The following is a 20597-nucleotide window of genomic DNA, read 5'->3' on the forward strand; positions in this document are numbered from 1 at the left end:
GAACGCTGTCACAGAAATTTGGATTTACGTTATGGCGCGAAATTTGTGTCCTTCGGAAATAATATTTCTGAATCATAATGTTGTTTTAGTTTTAGGTAGTTTTATTATTAATTATTATTATAAATTATTTCGATAACCAACAATTTCGATGCTTAATGTCTACATAATATAAAAACATAATCAATGTATGCGTCTTTAGCTTCGTTACATTCAAAACACTTCCGACGTTTTGGTCGCGAGAAAAAATATTCTCTATAATCAATTTAGCGCTGTAAGTTTTAATAGTTAGATCAGAAAGAAATATCTCTTTTTTTTCTAGTAATTTAACAAATTGTTCCTGACCGTCGTAGAATATACATATGAATAATATAGTTTATAAGTAATAGGCCAATTTAAAATAGTCTTGTTTGATAAATAACTCTAGTTGGATTTTTTTATTTTTCAGTTGACATTAGTAGCAGCAATAATTGATGTGTTAAGGTATGAAGGCTGAGTCAGCCAGTGTAACTAAAAGCACATGAGGCGTATTATCTCGGTTCCCCCAGTTTAATAAGTTACTTAGAATTACGCGGCAATTTGATGGGAATAATTTCGTAAATTCAAATTAATTGTGTCAAAGCTAACAAACACGAATCGACTTACTTTGAAATAAGATTAGATAATATTTCGCTATTATTGGTGACAGTTTTGATATTGTTTTACATAAGTGAATCTGGAAAAATGTTGGAGACGAGTAACTACTGAGTTTCTCGCCGGTTCTACTCGGTCTACTCTCCGAACCGGTGGTAGCTTTACATTTCATTCTACATTAAAATTCTTGCTTTTATTGGCCAACTCGAATAAAGAAAATTTTAATTTAGATATGTTTTCAGACTAAACAGCTTCAAATGGCATTGATAATTAAGACAGAAGTTATTAGATATAATTTATATTATTGTTATCAAATGTAATTTAAAAAAAAATATTCGATACTGATCCGATTATTCTCAAGATTCATCAGAGACAACTTTTGTCTTTGATTTATAAATTGTGAAACAGCGGTATATGATCTAATAAGACAAGAGACAACTTGAAGCCCTATTTCAATAGAATAAAGTTTAAATCATTTAAATCACGCGTCGAACATACAACCTTACGTAATCGTCTATTAAATCAAACAATGTATCTCAAATCATTCATGAACTATATCGTCTAATAAAACAATTAAAACCAACAGCGCTAAATCATTTATAAAGTCATTTTTAATCTGTAATATCTTCGAAAATATCCATATATATTACATGCTATAAAAGGTCTTATATACACAATATATTTAAGGTAAATAATTGAATAAGGATTAATGCTGTATCGCTTAAAATCACTTCGTAAAAAAGCCATTATTTCTCGTAAAAAGTAAAGGATAAAAAATGGTTATTGTGGGTTATCCCTAAGAGATAGACATATACTATAGCGGATTTTTTGTAGACCTTTTTGAGGTGTACAATACATTTTTCACATTATTTTGATCTATCTCGTAGGATTCAGCCAGCGTTTGCAATGTAAGCGCAAATAATGCGTTTCTTTACGACATCACATTAGAAACCTCTAAAACTATCATCAGTATATCAGTGTTTCTCTACTATATTATGCGTTTAATGTACATATAAACCTTCCTCTCGAATCACTCTATCTATTTAAAAATACCGCATCAAAATCCGTTGCGTAGTTTTAAAGATCTAAGCATACACAGGGGCAGACAGCGGAAAGCGACTTTGTTTTATACTGTAGTGATAACAGACCCAATTTAATAAAACAACGTTTGAGAATAATTAAATGACAAAAAATAGAACTGCTATTAAAAATCCCTTGGGAATAAAAATAATAACAAAATTTTTGTTTCAATAAAACCTTCTTTCATTTATAAACGTAAATGAAAGAAAAAGAGAGGGTAGCCTGGAGGGGGCTTAACGCTTTTTCCTTAAATAACGATTTCTGACAGTTTACTCTACTGTAAACCGCGTAAAAGAACATCGTTCCAAAAAGCTTAAACCTGGTTTAATGTAACAACATTATAAATAATTACTGCACAAAATAATGACCTCATAGCAAAAATACTAGCAGCTTAACCCGTTTGAATCGCAACTCCGATTCGCCGGAAGAAAAATGAAACAGTCCAACAGATAAAATCAAATCCAAGCAATTTATTATCTTGACTAGGAGTCCGACTTGGTACTGGAAAAATATCTCGGATTTTTTTTTTATATCTTTTAATCAATGACGTATAAATATTCGACAGTCTATTGTTACGTACAGTGGCTAAGGTGCTAAGGCATCATCCGACCTGCGTATCTTCTCATGCGTTTATCTATCTCTAAATAATACTAACTAGTAATTGCAAAGTATGAGTTAGCAATCTACTAGAAGCGACAATTAAATTAAACTACATCTTTCTATATATTTAAAAAAAAAAAAAAGTTAAGGCGCATTTTCTTGTCTTCAGAATGTGTTAAAAAAAAATTAGAATTAACGTATATATCATCTATATATAGCGTATTTATCTTTTATAAAGTAACCAGTTGATATTAATTGCCATGTTCTATTTACTCTAATTAACTTGTCATTATGGCAATATTATTTTAGTCAAAACAATCACACTTGTACCAAAATATATGAATCGTGAATGTTTAAAAAAAAAAACGATTATCCAATACTTTTTTAAATCACTTAGCTTATTGGCTGATCGGATTATTCATCTCGTCTAATTATTAAAAAAAAAACATGCAGTTATATCATCCCGCTCAAAACCAGGACTGCCCGCGAATAACCTTTTTTTTTCTTTATACAAACAAATCTCTACAGACGTGTTGTCCGTGCCGTGTAGCTTTCTATTATTTTGATTGAGTTTATTTTCGATATGCCTGCGTGTTTTTATTTCAAGCACAACAATCTAAATTTCAGGATTACAATTTTCATTGACTTCTGTAGTTTTTTTTTTTTTTGTTTTCTATTTGCAATAATTTCTTTGTTGTATGTATACTATTGTAGTATTCAAATAAAGCGACATGATGTTTGAAAATGGAATATAAATATTCGTAAAGTACGTTATAGTTTTAGAAGTTCTAAAAATAAATATATGTTCATAATTCAACACTTCGTCCCTTGTCACACATCACTATGGAAATGCCCATCATTTATTAGGATGAAAAAGTCAGAAAAAAATACCGGGTTAGAATAAAAAGGGGATATGGTATAAATTAGGATAAAAAGTTCCGTGAAAAGAGTTTTTACACGAGTGTTATGCTAATATAAAAATCTCTGCTTTATCATTGGTATAAATATGTAATGGAGGACGAAACGACGTTATTAATTTTGAATCTTATTTAATTTTTTAGACAAGAGATGGCAATATATTTCTGCCTGTAGTTACGCTGGCAAATAATGGCATTATATTTCAGCCTGTAGTTAATATTTAAAACAAAAGGGCTTGTTTTAAATAATTATTTAATAAACATACATCATTCAATACACATTCAAATATTTTATTAAGTAAATTATTGTTTTTTTATTCTTTTGTAATAAGCAGTGAGTAATATACCATACAGCCTAAAACCAATTGAAATTCATTCTACGCACCATTGTTTAGCAATTTTAACAATATTGTATCATATTATGCTTAATATAGCTTAATATTGGAACATATTATTTATTTATTTTTCTAGAAGTTTCGACAGACTAGCATCAGCTGTGGTCACGAGTCTTAAGAAGTTTATATATTATATACTCTTTGATAACGAGCGGACTAACTTTGACAGTTAAAATACGAATAAAATATAAAAAATGCTCAACGTTATTGATCGGAAAATAGTTGTATTGAATATTTTTTCAGATAAAACTTTTCTAATTAATAAAATTTCGAGTAGTTGACAATTGGCTTCGATTTTTTTTTTTTATTAATTTATAGCATTGACCAAGCGTCGGTCAACTAGGATGAACGTTCAGAATTGTAGAGAAGTTTGCGACTATTTGATTCTGAATCTCAAAGACTTGACAATCACAGCTAGAACGGTTGATTGCCCCGGTAACGAAGCAATACTCGGTGTACACTGCATTTATGTTATTTAGTTTTTCGAACTACCATTTTAAAATGGAAGCACTAAATTCATAATAATATTATTGACATTTCAATATTTATTTGAATGAAAACTAAATTCATAAATGTTTTTTACACGAGTTAGCTTTAATAAAATATTTTTAATTCGTCCAATTAATTGTACTAAAATAATTAAAATTTAAAAAAAATAAACATTTTTTATATTATTTTGTTATTTGAAATAATAATATCAATTTCTATGATATTATTTGCCTATGCTCCACCCATGGGAACTAAGATGTTATGGCCCTTGTGTCTGTAGTGATACTGGCTCACTTACGCTTTAAACCAGAACACAGCAATACTAAATATTGTTGTTTATCGGGAGAATATATTACGTGGGATGGTAGTGGTACCCTCCCAGATAGGCCTACACAAAGCATTACGATCAAGTAATTACTATTAAAATACGACTTAACTGACCTACTTCAGTATCTCGTGTACTCCAAGCTTTAAAACTTGTCTATGTTGACTGTTGTAAAAAATACAAAACAGAAAAAGGCTCTCTAACTTCTGCCTCTTGATTGTGAAAAAAAAACAAAGCGCCAAGTTCTGAAATGAGCACAGATTATACATGCGTAACGTCAGCTGAAGTACAAGTTTTGGCGGGAAAATCTACGCCCTTAAGGAATTAACTTTTCTTTTCAATCACTTACTTTTGTTACTGACTTTTTCTGTATTTTTACTTATGTTTTCAGTCAAGAAAAGCTTTAGACAAATTGTATAGTGAGGTTTTAAAATAAGGATCCTCTTTTTAAATCACAAACATTAGACATAAAATCCACTCAAAATAAAAGGGAAAATATGTAGTCAATATAACGATATGATTTTTTAATTAACTGAACATCAAATTAACTGCAAGGCATCAAACTTCGTAAAGGTAAATTATAAAAATACCTAACATACTATATTCCTATGTTTTTGTATTCTAACAGTGAAATAGTTATCAACATATTAAACTCTGTGGTAACCACAGACAAAATCCTAACTGTTTTTTTTTAGATAAAATTTATGAAGCAAGAAAAAACATAATGCGAGATAAATTCGACAGAACTTCAACGGACGTTTGTGAATCTTTAAGTGGAGTTTGAAATATTCCACACCTGGTGTCATTCAGAGAACGGATGAGCGAGAAAACCGCTAATACCGCCATCTTTGTTTTATGCGATATTCTTTTCTTTATATGGTAATGAACAATGTATCTGTACCTATAAAAATGCTGTAAGTAAGGCAATGTTTTAAAATCTCTTTTTATATCATAACAATATTTAAGATCCTAGCTGAGTAAGCTTTAATTTTATTAAGACGAGATAAGAAATTGGGGATGTTGATGAAAGTTCGTCCTTTTGGATTTTAGAAATAGGGAAATGGGTGTTTAGGCTTCTGCATATGAGTAAAAAACAGTCTTTACAGCGTTTTTAATAATCCTAAAGGTTGGACTTGGGATTGAAAGTTTGTATTGAAGATTCTTCATAAGTATTTGATGTTAGAAATTCGGGAATTGTTCATCTGCTAATTATGCTTATTTTATTACTAAAGGAAAATGTAAGTTTTTTTTAAAATTCATAATTTTGGGGACTTGGCTTATAGCAATCTAAAAAAACTCTAATACTTAAGAAAATTCTATGGGTTTCTATACAAATATGCGTTCTACGAGATCAACGGTGGCCTCGATTCTGTCATCGTACTAAAAGAGGCTGATAAGAGCAAATCATAGCAGAATGCTTTACCTAACTTACTCCACCTGAGTATAATTAGGAGAGAATGCCAGCACTAAGCCAAAGGGTGGTCAAAGTAATCTGACACATGGTTTCGTGTATAACGCTAACCTTCAGGGCGTCACAATAATAGAAGTTTGCGTTAACGATCCTGACACACAAATTATATTGGGACGTCTTTCTTTTAATAGGTGCAGCTTTTCTTGCAGTTTCTTATGTAAGTAGACTTTTGTACCAATGTCTTCATCATTACCATATTAATAGATGTCAATCAATGGATTGACATCTATTGTATGGTGTAATATCAAAAACTATAGATCCAATTATTTTTTTCCTTGCGTGAAGCTAGAATATTCCTGCTGAGTGCTAGAGGGTATACAATATTTTTATAGTATTTTCTTTATTAATAAATTAAGTTTAGTCTTAAATTAAAACCTGTCTATTATTATTATTTTTATTTCTTAGAATAAAACTTGTTTATGTTAGTTCTGAATTTGAAAAAGTGTATGTTATAACAATTTTAAATTAAAAATAGTAAAACCCAATTGGCTGATCTTAATAATATATGCTATTATATGAATCAGCAGAACATTCTGACATCAGTAATTCGAAATTCAAAATAAGAAAAATAATTCGTTTCACAAACCTTGCAAGGGAAATGTTTGACAATTTATTAAATCAATGTAAACAACTTCGAGAACTGTCAAATAACCAATTGATAAATCTTAAATGAGTTATAAAAATACGCACTACATGTCCAGTCACAGTCATAAATAATAAATAACTTACTAAAAGTTTCCACCGATGAGAAATAGACTGTTGAGTTGATAAACAACCGAGTCGGAAAATAAGGGGACAGTTGGAAACAAAAAAAAAATAATGAAAGCAGAAGGAGCCATAATAAATAAATAGGGGAAGAAATAAAGTAATTTGTCTTTGCCGGCCTCGCTGTTTTGCTCGAAAACTGCGGACTTCTACGTTCGCCAATATTAAATATCTGTGGCAGCATTATTAAAAAAAAAAAACGTATTTATCGAGCGAGATACGGTTGAATTAATTATTAACTGAATTGGTATAACCGAACGTATGAATATTATATAGTTTGAAAATATTTTATATTAGGTCTAAAAATCGTTTTAATTTTTAACCGCACATATTCCAAAATTCCGGTTCATGAATATTTCTTTGATACAATCAAACGTTATATTATATACCTACCTTGTGATCAAGCAATTATTATCCTACTCGTAAACTATATATTTATAATAGTTTTTATAAAAACTAAAAAGAAAGAAATAATTACAATTATTTAATGGTTAATACCATTAAAAAGAACTATGCAAAGCATTTTATAAAAAAAAAATCATAAAAGTGGCGACGTTCAAAGTTTTCGCGCCAAAATATACCGGTAACAAATGATTCGACGGAGCCATTGTGAAAATATTAATTAATTCCTTTCGCAAAAATAGAATGAACATTCAGAAGGAAGCCAGACTCTTATCAAATTCCCTTGTTTTCCAAATCAACTGCGAAACTCCGGTTTAATTACACAAAATCTTATATTCGTTTTCAAACGGAAATTACCGATGAACAAAGTTTCTGCACAGACAACATTTAAATTTAAGAACGTTAGACAAGAAATTGAGTAAGTTGTTAATATTTTAAAATTAATCAATCCCTTAATACATTAGCTCATTTTATTGCTATATAAAAATATCCATTACCTTAAATATTTCACAATTTAAAAGTAGTAAGAAACTGATTTTTAGTTTAGTAAGAAATAACGTTTAGGGCCAGCCGGCCAGTGGTTTTTCATTTAATATATCTCATCAAATATAGATTAAAATAAAGATGAGTAGATTCCGCTTTTGCTTTTTTCTTTTATGTTTAAAAAAAAAATAAGCGCTAAATCCAGCACTCAGTTTGATTGTAGATTATTATTAGTAGTATTATCACAATTTTTATTTTTTTTTAATAAAATTTGATCTATGCTATAATATGTTCAGGCTACTTAAAAAACTTTCTTTCCCAAATACAATTTCGGTTAAGTTCTAGGTTGTATAAGGTTATCTAGACTTTCATTATTATTTATAATTCCAATTACATTTGTAAATACATAATTTAAGTAAAATTATCATAAAAACTATTCGCGTCAAAAGTTTTCTATCATTAAATACTGAAAAATTGCATTTTATTGAATTCGACCACGAAATATTACGCTGATAAATTAATGACACCCACATAAAGTGTCACTTCAAGGGATTAAATGTACAAATATTACTAAGCGAATACGTTGGGGAGACTCGTGAAAAGGGCAGCATAATAGCTAGCAATAAAGAGATTCTGAATTACAATCACAAAATGGCGATCCATAACAGAAATGACCAGATTGTCCATAAACTGGCCAAATATCATTCAAGTAATACAATAACACCACTCAACAAAGACCAACTCCGAATCAATGAAGGAGTCGTCGTGAAGTTCAAAGCAAACATTTCGACATTCATTTGCAGTCCTAAAATCGTGTTTCTGCTTGCCATGACACGCTGACAGCTGAAAGCTTAGATCTACTGGTTTTCCATTTTACGTTTATATAAATGTATAATATTATAATCTATCATTCATCAAATATTGAAGAAATATACAGAAGTAACAATTATATACAGCAAAATAACAAAAACATTAAAGAACTCATATCATAAGCAACCGACTATTCTATTCTATCTCTTATGTCAACTCAATATGGCCGCCAATTCGTTAAGAGTTAAATTTAAAGAAATTAAAATAATGACTGTCGCTTCTTAATTTGTTTTTGATAACGTTATGTATGTACGCAAAAACATAAATGATTTTCCCAGAAATTGTGACGTACATTCTATTAACACTAGGAACAAGAATAAACTTGTTACTCCAAGTACCCGATTATACAGGGTTAGTAACTCTTTTTTGGGGCAATGTATACGTTTTTACAACAGGATCCCAGAAAACATTCAAAATTATTCAATTATAAAATTCAAAAGAATCGTTAAAGAGCGTTTGTGTGCTAAAGGATATTACGACACTTATGACTTTTTAGTTGACTGCACACCTTGGGAATGAAATGATCGCCTCCAGGCTGTTTCAAATAACTAAAATATAATTATCATTGTTCATGGAAAATGGTTAAAAAATATATATATATATATACATCCCGCTGAGTTTCTTTCGCCGGTTCTTCTCAGGTCCGAGGTGCTAAATTCCGAACCGGTGGTAGATTTTTGACAATCAATAAGCAAGTGTAAACACTTCTATATTGAATAAAGATTTTTGACTTTGACTTTGACTATGCCACGTCGTCTGTCCGGTGACGTCACTTCCCAAGCCACGTCACTCAGTCTTCGTTCAACAGTTTAATGACGAAATCTTAGAGACTATAACATCTACAAACTTGAAATTTTACAGGTTCCTTATGAGGTGTAGACATCCGCTAAGAACGGATTTTGGGAAACTCTACCCCAAAGGATAAATTGAGGTAAGGTTCTTGAAATTTAAATTGTATTCTATTATTAGATGGTGAGGAGTTGTACCCAAAATCATCCTTTTGGCGTTAAAACAGGGTATGCTAGTACATTATAAATACGAAAATATAATAATAATAATAATTAAAAAATATTGGACAACATCACATACATTACTCTGAACCCAATGTAAGTAGCTACTTGTGTTATGGAAAAACAGAAGTAACGACGGTACCACAAACACCCAGACCCAAGACAACATAGTAAAACTAATGAATTTTTTCTACGTCGACTCGGCCGGGAATCGGACCAGTGACCACGGTGGTCGTCAAATATATTCTATAACACGAAAATATTTCGTGCTTAACACGCTCTATTTACTCTAAACACTACATATATCATTATTGGAATAATCTTTTCCCCTCTCATTAATTAAAATGGCCGCTAACCACTAGATTAGTTCGAAATCCCTAATTTCCCATCCAATTAAATAGTTTGACAGCGTTAATTATCTTTTATTTCTTAATTAAGTTCGGATGTGTTAGCTAGCACGAAAGCTTTCCATCAAATCACATATTGAACATTTACACAGACGTTACGATTATGTTATTTCAAAGCCGCAACGTGTTATTCGACGGTTGAATCGTTTATCAACTACAGCAACCTGTATTATGGGGTGCATTTTAACAGTAGGGCTCCGTATCGTTGGGGCTCAGGCTGAAACTACAGTATTACAAATAAACACGATTATAATATATGTATTTACTTATATTATATAATTTACTGCATAAAATAGTTATAATTTAATGAGAAAAGTGCTGCCTTACAAATAAAAATACAGTTTTTTATATTATATACATTAAATTAAATAAAAACAAAATAAATATTAATTATAAAAAAAATAATTGAAACATACTTAATCATAATATACAATTTAGATGCATGAAATGTGGTTGGCTAATTATAGTTGATAGTATCTGTGCCCGCGACTTCGTCTGCTTTTGAATTTAACAAAAAAAAATATTGTTGTAGCCTAAGCTACTCCTTATTACATCAGCTTTCTGCCAGTGAAAGTCCCGTCAAAACGGTAAGACCGATCCAGAGATGTACCTTGTATACATACACATGTATTTAGTAAAAAGCGGTTATTTTAATATTACAAACAGACACTCCAATTTTATAAAATATTGTCATGATAATTCGTTATGTATCGATAAGCAAATTTTTGATATCCTATACATTAAAAGCGTAAGCCGTTTTTTGTCCGAGTGATTATGGGACGATAGCTGCACATAAAATATCGGTTATGGTCTCATTTTGAAGAGCTCCAGTCGTAGATGTGCAAGAAATTAAAGAGGATTTTCGATTGAAATTTACGAAATTTGGTACGATTTAACAAATAAATGATTTTGAAAAAAGTTACTGGTCGTGTTACGGTTGATTAAAAAAATAAACAAATGTAAAACATGCGAACTTACTACGACATACGTTGTGTTTATGTTTTATTCAGTGGCGTAGCTATCGTAGGGACAGGTGGTGCAGTGCACCAGGGCCCCTGAGCTCTGGGGGCCCTCTAACCTGAGCTATGAAAAGAGCTTTGAATAGAGATGAAGTATGGATTTAATTTACTAACGATATGTTCAACTCACTGTATCCTGTATCCTATACTTATTACTATCTATAATTTTGAATGCCAATATACGTTAAAGAGGGGGCGAGGGCCCGATTCTTTTTCTATGCACCGGGGCCCTAACCCACCTAGCTACGCCACTGGTTTTATTACAAATATTTTATAACTGACTGCTAAGTTGCAAACTTGAAACATTTTGGGCATTCTTGGGCAACTTGGGGCATTTTAATAATGCAAAAAAAACAATTAAGCAAGCAGATTGTGATTAAATTCAGTATCATCTCAGCTCGGCCGCAGCGAGCCACCATGAGCAGAACTTTACTTTCCTTTATCTTCTTCATATTGGTGATCGAAAATTTTAGCTGTAAAATATGAAAGTTTATTCTAAATAAAACTAAAATACCTACATATATTGTTATCAGTAAACTCCGATTCTAACTGAACGAATATTTTATACTATTTGACATTAAAACAATCAATTAAAAAAGGTTTCCTCATTTTGGCGCCAAATGTAGATGAGTGATTTGGAGTTTAAAATGAAATAAAAAAAAAAAAAAAATACCTGTCATAGGCTTAGAAAAAAAAGTAATAATAATAATTCAATAAAAGTTTCGCGAGCGACCCACTAGCGTATATTCGATATTTAAATATGAAAGAAAACGTCAAAAAGAATATTTCAAATCACATTTTTTTTAATAACTCGTTCATCTTGGCAACGGTCAACGGTACCTTTGTGAAAATTAATATTATCTCAATTTGTAGAGCGTAAAATAATGAAAGTATTTAATTACAATTTTCTTGACATCAAAAAATTTACATCATATTTTTCAAGATGTACACTCAAAGGAAATCTCGTTCGACAGTTTCAAGTTAACCTTTTCTAAGCATCACAATATCCATCAAAACAGCCTTCTTGGTTCACATACAGTTTGAAACGTATATGAATGGAATTATTGCGTTATAAGCTATTCCCAAGTTTTTTTTACGGCATGAGCGATTAACAGAACTAAAAAAGTAAGGCGATCGTTATTTACTTTATAATTAACTAGCGACCCGCCCCGACTTCGCACGGGTATACTACTAATACTAAATATACTACAGAATGTCTTTATACACAATGTTCGAAGCTTTTTGTCATTAGACAATACAAGCCGCTATGTCCTGCGTTTTAAATATGTAATATCTTCGAAAATATTCATTTAAATAACGTGCTTTAAAGTGTCATATTGATCTATTTAAATGTATTATACTTAACTGGATAAGGATTAACACTGAATTGCTTAAAATCGCTTCGAAAATAGGCCATTATTTCTCGTAAAAAATAAGGATAAAAAATGGTTATGGTGAGTTATCCCTAAGAGATAGACATTTACCATCGCGGACTTTTTGTAGACGTTTTAAGGTGTTTATCCAGCATTTGCAATGTAAGCGCAAAAACCATGGTTATTTATGACATCACATTAAAAACCTCTAAAATCATCAGTGTTTCTCTATATTATGCATGTGTTATAAATAAAAACCTTCCTTTTGAATCACTCTATCTATTAAAAAAACGCATCAAAATCCGTTGCGTATTTTTAAAGATCTAAGCATACACAGGGACAGACAGACAGCGGCAAGCGACTTCGTTCTATACTATGCAATTTATAGTACTGTGTCATTTATATTACTTTTTCTCTCATGGCGAGGGAGGGAGAAACTACAGAAACGAGACAGCTATTATTAAATACTTCTTTTTAATATCAATCAATATCGAAAAAAAAATGCAGCAAAAAGTTTTCATATATTCAGAAACATAAAAAATAACGAGGCAATTTACAGTTAGGCCAAGATATATCCAATATGTAGAGAACATAAACAATTTGATCGGAACAGAAGGTCAAGACAAAAGTACTACTTTGCCTTTTTCAAGGGCTAAACTTCGTTGATGTTCCATTTCATACTTGACACTGAAAGAAAACATCTCGACGGAACCTGTTTCTAAAAAAGATGGACCACAGTCACCACGGGACGACCGCAGATGTGAAACATAGAAAACAATGATTTTATTGCTTGAAGGATTTTATAATTTAAGAAAACCAATAAATAAAAATAGTGTTCAAAATACATGTGTTGTTTTTATTATGACAATAATATATACTTTGTTGTCTACGAGTACACGCACGCACACAAAGGCCTATTGAGCGGTGACAGAGGGTGCATTACTCCCTTACACAGACAGCGTCATGTTGTTTGCCTTAATGGCTTACGTCTTAGCCCCAAAGTTCACCAATAACAACAAAATATCTGTGCACCTTGCTGGGTTGAAATACCAGAGCGCCGATATGATGTCAAACTGGTAGACCTTCTCTTCTTTTAAGGAAGCTTTTAATATCTCTTTAAGGTAGAGACCTATTTCAAAAAAAATCTGCCAATGTTCTATTTTCTGTTTGAACACGTGCATTGTTTCATGCAATGAGCTGATAACTCGAATAAAAATACAAATACTCCAAGTCTTGATTTAAAAATAACGATTCACGAACATTTAGAAACTATTTTATTGGTAAATTCATATTGATCATAACACGGGTGAGGTTATTACATTTACACGTAAAAGGCATCTAATACTTTTATTTAACAAGGTTATGAACCCTCGAAAGGGATGAGAGCTTTTAAATCTACTCTCGACCTTCGAGGACGTTCAATGAAATATTTATTGAAGTTCAATTTATGACGGCCTTGCGATGACGTAGAAACAAGTTAGCCATTTTTATTTTATTTCTTGACATATAAACGATCAACAGTGAGAAAGTCGCCTTATACGAGTAACAGAATGTACATTGTCTCAAATAACGAATCATTAAAAAGTAACTAAACTTTCTGTTTTAATCTCATTGTTTTTGATTAGGTATTATTTGACAGTACACTCTATTTTATTTGACAGTACACTCTATTTTATTTGACAGTACACCAGAAGGCTGCGTACGAGTAGGGTCTATGTAAGATTTGTTTTTTATAAGTATATTGTTATATTGTTAGATGACAACACCTTACCCACACCACCTACCCCATCGAGCGTATAAATGCTAACGTCCTTCCTTGATGTTCAAGCATACTCCATACTAATTTTTCCATACCTGAATTCGGTTCTATGTGGTTTGGCCATGAAAGCAACTTATTTCACATTTATAATATTAGTAGGTATAGATATAAGAATATCATTAAACAAGACTTATATCTTAACAGTGATGATTATACACATGGATATCTGAAATATTACAGGCTTTATATTATTAGAAAGTATTTTGATTGGAACCAATTTTCCAGATACAAATGTTTTAACTATACTTTTTTTTTTTAAATGGGGGAAAAATCTAAATTAATTTATCTCAGTCAAGAAATAACAACACAGAAAAACTATTAACATATTATAGGCAACGTCATAAAAAATGGGAAGGTTATCAATTCAGAACTCCGTCATTTATGACCCGATGTGGAAAATCTCTTTTGGTTTGAAACGATTGGTTCTATTTAAATTTGAAGAAAACATTTAATATCTGTTGATCTTTGTTTTCTATTATTTCTGATTAAGGAGTGTTTATGATGCTGGAACAATGAAACTGGAAATAATCATGCTAAACTATATTTATTTTTATTTTAATACGCTTCAGTAGCTTATTTTCTGAACATTTAATTTAACTTGTTAACGCTTTTAACTAATGTACTGCACACAAAACACAATAGCTCAGTAATTTTTATGACATCTATAGGCAGGACTGACCATAGCCATGTAGGCACCCCAGGCATGCATACGGAGCCCTTTTACATTCGACATTCGAACTGGGTAGGTCATAGACGGCTCTTAGAAAACAAGCACGACCATTTTTCGTAAAGTGCACCAAGTATTGTATATGCAGGACAGGCGGCAGGAGGCTCCAAACCTAGGCACCAACACCCCTCAATTTAGCACCCTGGACTGTCTAACAGTTTCTAAATCCACCGATTGTGCATTTATCATATAGTCAAACCTTTTTTAATAGAAATTATAAAAATCAAAATCTCATTTGTTTTAGGAATAATGTTGTTTTCCATTCTTTTTTTCTCAGGGGAGAAATAAATTCATTAAAAAATAGGTACATGAAACTCGGTCAACAACCGCATGACATCGGTTATGAACCTCCTTCGTGCAGGAACCTGAAACAAGTTCAAAAAGATAAGCGGGAAATAATTTTACCCATAGCGGGTTAATGTCAAATACTTACTCACTAGAACACCTTCGATTCCCGTCGTCCTGGGGTTTCCTCGTGGCTCAGCCGAACGAGGATTTTGTGAGGGTCTGTCACCCCCGTACTTCGCGCTAGTACGTAAAACTGTCGTTCTCAGTAGTCTGTCACGAGACAAGCGGACCCAACCTCACACGAGCGAAGGCGCGAGGCAGAACGTCAGAGCTTGTAGACTTTTCTTGGTCATTAAATGATTGAGCGCTACTATTTGACAAAAAAAGAAGAAATTTGTAATTCTCTGATTAACAAAATAAACAGAAATTTAAATATGCAGATCGCCGTGGATCGTCTGGACATTATGTACATATATATGACATAAGGTCGAAAATAGAAAAACTGGCGTCAACAATTACTGAATGAAACTACACGATTTATTATTAATATAATTTAATTCTTACAACCCATCCTTAACCTATAACTATACAATATCGTCCTTACTCACAAACGTTGTATAGCGTGTGTGAACAGTGCAACACAAAGCCTCTCTTTCTAGCATCAGTCATTAGAGAAAATACATATGACTTCGCAATCTTTCCTGGGTATCGGTTTATATTATAAAATTCCGCTGATATTTTTAACTTAACATATCGGCATCTGTTTTGCGTGACGTGTTCAGCGGGGAGGACCTCGCCCCAGCTCACGTGACAGAACTAGTCTCTCGGCAAATATCACGTAATTTTATTTTCACGAAAATTCTTTTTGAACTAAGTCTAATCCTTATTTCATTAAAAATACGCTCACGTGAGATTAGATGAGGTAATTAATGGACGATACCTTTAATTATTAATACATTGGAATCTTATTTTTCAGAGTTAGTGGAGTTCGTACTCGTTAATAGCCATAGAGAACATATTTTAAGTCCTTCGAGACTGTAATAATTGAGTTTGTTGTTGATTCTTCTCGGTATCTAAATAGCGATTAGGCTTTGCTTTACATTCAATTAAATTTAATACAATACGTGATACAAAATTGCAATCAGATGAAACCGGACAGGGAAGGCTTAAGAGGCGGACTTATCCCAAAGACAGCGATCTCTTTCTCTCTTGAGGTAATGGAACGAAAATAAGAAAGAAAGGGAGCATTACGTATAGATCGGCTATACACCACCTTATAAAACAAAGTCCCGCCGCACTTGTTTTTCCGTTGAACGCGATTAACTCAAAAACTACCCAATACATTTTCAAATGGACTGAGTGATTCACAAGAAAGGTTTAGGTATATCCATTAAGTTAAGTAACAGTTTGTAAATGTCCCACGTCTGGGCTAAGGCCTCTCCTTTAAAGATTTCTCCCTAGAAAATTTGGAGCTCATTCCACCACGCTGCTCCAATGCTGGTGGAGACACATGTGGCTGAATTCCATTGAAATTAGACACGTGCAGGTTTCCTCGCGTCTTTCTATACATAATTAATTAAGGTCTTGCTTAAATTATCGAAAAAATGACAACAATTGTTGAAAGCGTCGTGGAAAATCATACCGACTATATTATTCAGGATATTGACTGGCATGCGCCGCGTAGACCAATAGTTACATCTATTACGAAATAAACATTTCATGTAGTTTATTCTACCTGAAGCCAGGACACTAGTGAATAATGTTTCAATTTTGAAGACAGAGCTGCGTACACAAATGCTATACATCATATATGAGTAAGGGGTTATATATCTATATTAAATCAAGGTAACATATCAAGTTCAGCTGGCAACGGAATGCTCTTCATATGTGCGAAGCGCTTCAGGGCGTCGTATTTGCTCCTAAGGGCTTCAATCTCTTCACGGATCCTTGTGTTTTCCTCTTGCATCGTTTCCATATCGTGCCATTCCTGTAAATAAACCAGGTATTCAATTAGGTAGACAGGATGACGATGAATGGTCATGGCCCACAATACTGATGCTAACAACCTTGGAAACTGTTACGTCTTTAGTAACACTAGCCAAATACCCTTCAAACCAAAACACAACAATAATAAGTACTAATGGGTCTCCCGCGAAACTTTATTCGAAAGATTTTTTAGTAATTCCGAAACCTATGACAGGTTTTATTCAGATTTAATTGTATTGTAAACTGCAAGTCACTCACCTAGTCATCATATAGTCATTTTGCGCGAAAATTATATAACTTATTTTAAAAGAAAATTTTAATGTCAAACAGTATATATTAGTACAATTAGAATTGGAGTTTGTCGAAAAAAAAATAATTTAATTTTGTTTACGTTTTTAATTTTTTTTTTTTTTTTTCTTATACAGACGTAGCGCTCTCTAACCGGTCAGTAACTTATTTCCGCTCTCTAAAATCAATTCTTTGTTAAATTATAACGATTTCGTAAATTGCAATCAAGAATACTTTTTATTTTCTTACACATCTACAGTGGAGCTCTTCAAAATGAGACCATAACCGATATTCATGTGCAGCTATCGTCCCATAATCACTGGGACAAAAAACGGCTTACGCTATTAATATAAGAAATGGGCCACCTAATGTTCAACAACACCATATTAAGACAATTGGTACGAGTGATATAGGTGCATTGGCACTATGAGAAATATTATCCATCTTTTTATCGACTACGAGCATTAGTCCTTGGGAATTGAGATGGTATGTCCCTTGTGCCTGTACTTACACTGCATAGATATGATATGATTCGATGATGCTTGATGAGATGTGTAGCTAGCGTGCCATAAAAACTGTACTGTGTAAAATATATAAGATTGCTTTTTTCAGGCATATTTCCCACTATTTCAAGTATATCAATACAAGGTCATAATTTGTTTAAATGAACTCCTCTCGCCGTTGGAATATACATTCTCAACCTACCTGACTTTTCTCAGTTTCAAGTTCGTCTTTCTGCTCTATTCGTTTGATGCGACACGAGGCAGCGTATCCTCGGTTTTTAAGCGTACGCCGACGTTGTTTCATCCTTTAACAAAAAATACAGTATGTCAAATTTCACTAATGCCAGTGGTTCCCAAACTTTTCGAAATTGGTTTCAATGTAACTTATAAAATACTAGTTGTCGCGTTTTAGGGGTTGGTCGTCAGGTATTAGGCACAAAAAGTAACCTATATCTTCTCTTGGAGTTTAAGCTTGATTCATAACAAATTTCATCAAATTAGATTCAGTGATTTAGCTGACGAAGAGCAACAGACTGATTTATATTTGCATTTACATTAGTTTGGAAATATATATTTTACTTTGAACTCTTATGACTGAATCAGCCTTTTATAATTTTCAACTTTGTTTTTTTTTTGTTATTATATCAGTAGGCAGACGAGCAAATGGGTCACTTGATGGTAAGTGGTCACCACTGTGCATAGACAATGGCGTTGCAAGAAACATCAACCACTCCTTACACCACCAATGCCCCACCAATCCTAGGAACCAAGATGTTATGTCCCTTGTGCCTGTAGTTACACTAGCTCACTCACCCTTGCACAAAGACCTACCACCAAGTCGTACGTTTTAAAACAGGTTATAGCTGTGTCAAATGTTATCTAAACCAGTTGCCAACCTTCTTGCAATCAGGTAAAATTAATCTTTTATTCATTATTGAATCAAATAAATGATATCTCTGACATTCCACATTATATATTTTGTAGCTAGTATCGTACCTGACTATTTGGTCTCGTGTTAAGCCTCTCATTTTGAGTTGTCTATTAAGATCACGCACTGAGATGGAGACCAGCTCATCGTCACTGATCTCAGCACAGGGTGTGGGAGACAGGGGAGCCTGGAAGAAAGAAATTTAGCCTTTAACAATGAATAATATAAAAAAAACTTGGATTTTAGAATTTCATATTCAATTTTCTCTATTGATAAGTTGCTAAGGCAACATATACATATATTTTTTATAATAGTTCTAGAGAATCAGTTTACATAAATACTGCAAGGATTTGACAAAAACAACACCTAGATTTGAACTGTCCATGAGGCAAAATCAACCCATTCTTTATTCAAGTATATAGTTGTATCAAGCATATAGTTGTCAAGTATATAGTATAGTTATAAAGGCACTTTTTAGTCGTTACATTAATGTTGAATTAAATGTAAATCTACAACCAGTTCGGAAAGAAGATTCTAGAAATGTGAAAAACTGCCAAGAAACTCAGTAGTTACTGTTTTCCACAATATTAATAACATTGAATGTAATGTACAATTAAATTTAGGTCTATTTGTTATAAATGTATAGAACAATAATATAAAAAACTTACTATATTTTTTATGTAAATTCTTTTGATATAATCTATCATACCAATTAACTTAAAGAGAAATTTACGTTAAATATTTAGTTTAAAAAATATATATATAATAATTAAAAACTAAATATCCAAAATAAAAATATCTGTTTACCATACTAACTGCCATAAATTCTGGGCGACTGATTTATTTATGTAAAACATAAAAATTATGTCGTATTTTTTGTACTTATATTTTTTGTAATTTATTGTTGATAAGCCATATTCTATCGTTTTCGATGTAGATGATTAAGTTTTAGGAGACTTTACGAGGACTTTCAGCATAACGACCAAAATGCAACGTTCGGTAAACATTAAGATACGCAATACTCGTAAACATTCATAGTTAATTTGAATTTACTGTAAATTACTTACCATTATTGCTTTCCTTACGCCCAGACCTTTCAAATCATGAGGCATGATGCTTTGAGAGTAAGTAACGGAGCCCCGTTACTGTTTATTTATTAACTGTTTTAGTTTGTACACTTAGCACCGATCATTCACCTTCTAAGAAGTAACCAAATATTTTCATATATGGATACGATGTACACTCAATTATTATAAAATACAAAAAACAAAAAATATCAACCAGATACTAAATAGGCTGTAGTGTATACTGTTTAATATAAAAAATAAGTACGAATTGTACTTGTACGTCGAATTTAGGTACGAGAAGTGGGGAATGGATGGATATCAGCAAGACAGTGATCATTCATTATTGGGTTGAATGAGGAAAAGACAATAATTATTTATTATTACAAATTAAGTTTTATAACGTTATTATAAGACTTATAATCGTTTGACAAAATATATTTAACAATATTACACACAACAAACATCATATTTCTAAATCGGATACTATATTCAAAATCTAAGTAATTTCCTTTCAAAAATATATTGGTGCTTAATTCAATTGCGTTTTAAGTTTCAATAAAAAAAACCTTATGATGACGAGCTCTCTTTGATAAAGAAAATACATTTATTTAAGCCTTTCCCAATTCAAACATGTTTTTAAACAGTTTATTAGTATGCTTATCCGATTGTAGAAGGTGAACCAAGCATCTGCAGTGTTGTTGATGTTGCAAGCATAATAAGTTTTCCCTAAATGCAAGAAATTCCTTAGAAAAGTC

The 20597-nt window shown here is 32.0% G+C and overlaps 1 protein-coding gene across 3 annotated transcripts; it reads right to left on the minus strand.

Annotated features, from left to right (window-relative positions):
* Nucleotides 1–15612: 15612 nt before the first annotated feature.
* On the minus strand, nucleotides 15613–20159 carry LOC125073937 (transcription factor MafK). Of its 3 annotated transcripts, none has more exons than XR_007120074.1 (5): nucleotides 19843–20159; nucleotides 18844–18962; nucleotides 18050–18152; nucleotides 16851–17057; nucleotides 15613–16795 (listed from the first exon to the last, which is right to left on the minus strand). XR_007120074.1 is itself a non-coding variant. In XM_047685054.1 (4 exons), exons 1-4 carry the CDS (start codon nucleotides 19885–19887, stop codon nucleotides 16911–16913), a joined length of 414 nt encoding a protein of 137 aa, XP_047541010.1. In that variant the 5' UTR covers nucleotides 19888–20159; the 3' UTR covers nucleotides 15613–16910. The 3 variants fall into 3 exon arrangements, 1 of the variants encoding a protein (XP_047541010.1); XR_007120075.1 differs by having other exon boundaries at nucleotides 15613–15725; nucleotides 16011–17057; XM_047685054.1 differs by having other exon boundaries at nucleotides 15613–17057.
* Nucleotides 20160–20597: the final 438 nt, after the last annotated feature.

Source organism: Vanessa atalanta, chromosome 26, assembly GCF_905147765.1.
Source record: "Vanessa atalanta chromosome 26, ilVanAtal1.2, whole genome shotgun sequence".
In the NCBI taxonomy this organism is placed as follows: domain Eukaryota; kingdom Metazoa; phylum Arthropoda; class Insecta; order Lepidoptera; family Nymphalidae; genus Vanessa; species Vanessa atalanta.

Bases quoted from the DNA above. Each gene is read 5' to 3' on its own strand.
- LOC125073937 (XM_047685054.1), bottom strand. From the start codon at position 19,887: ATGCCTCATGATTTGAAAGGTCTGGGCGTAAGGAAAGCAATAATG. The intron at 18,963-19,842 runs GTAAGTAATTTA...TCTTTCTTCCAG, and splicing joins GCGTAAGGAAAGCAATAATG to GCTCCCCTGTCTCCCACACC. The intron at 17,058-18,049 runs GTAGGTTGAGAA...GTTTATTTACAG, and splicing joins TTGAAACTGAGAAAAGTCAG to GAATGGCACGATATGGAAAC.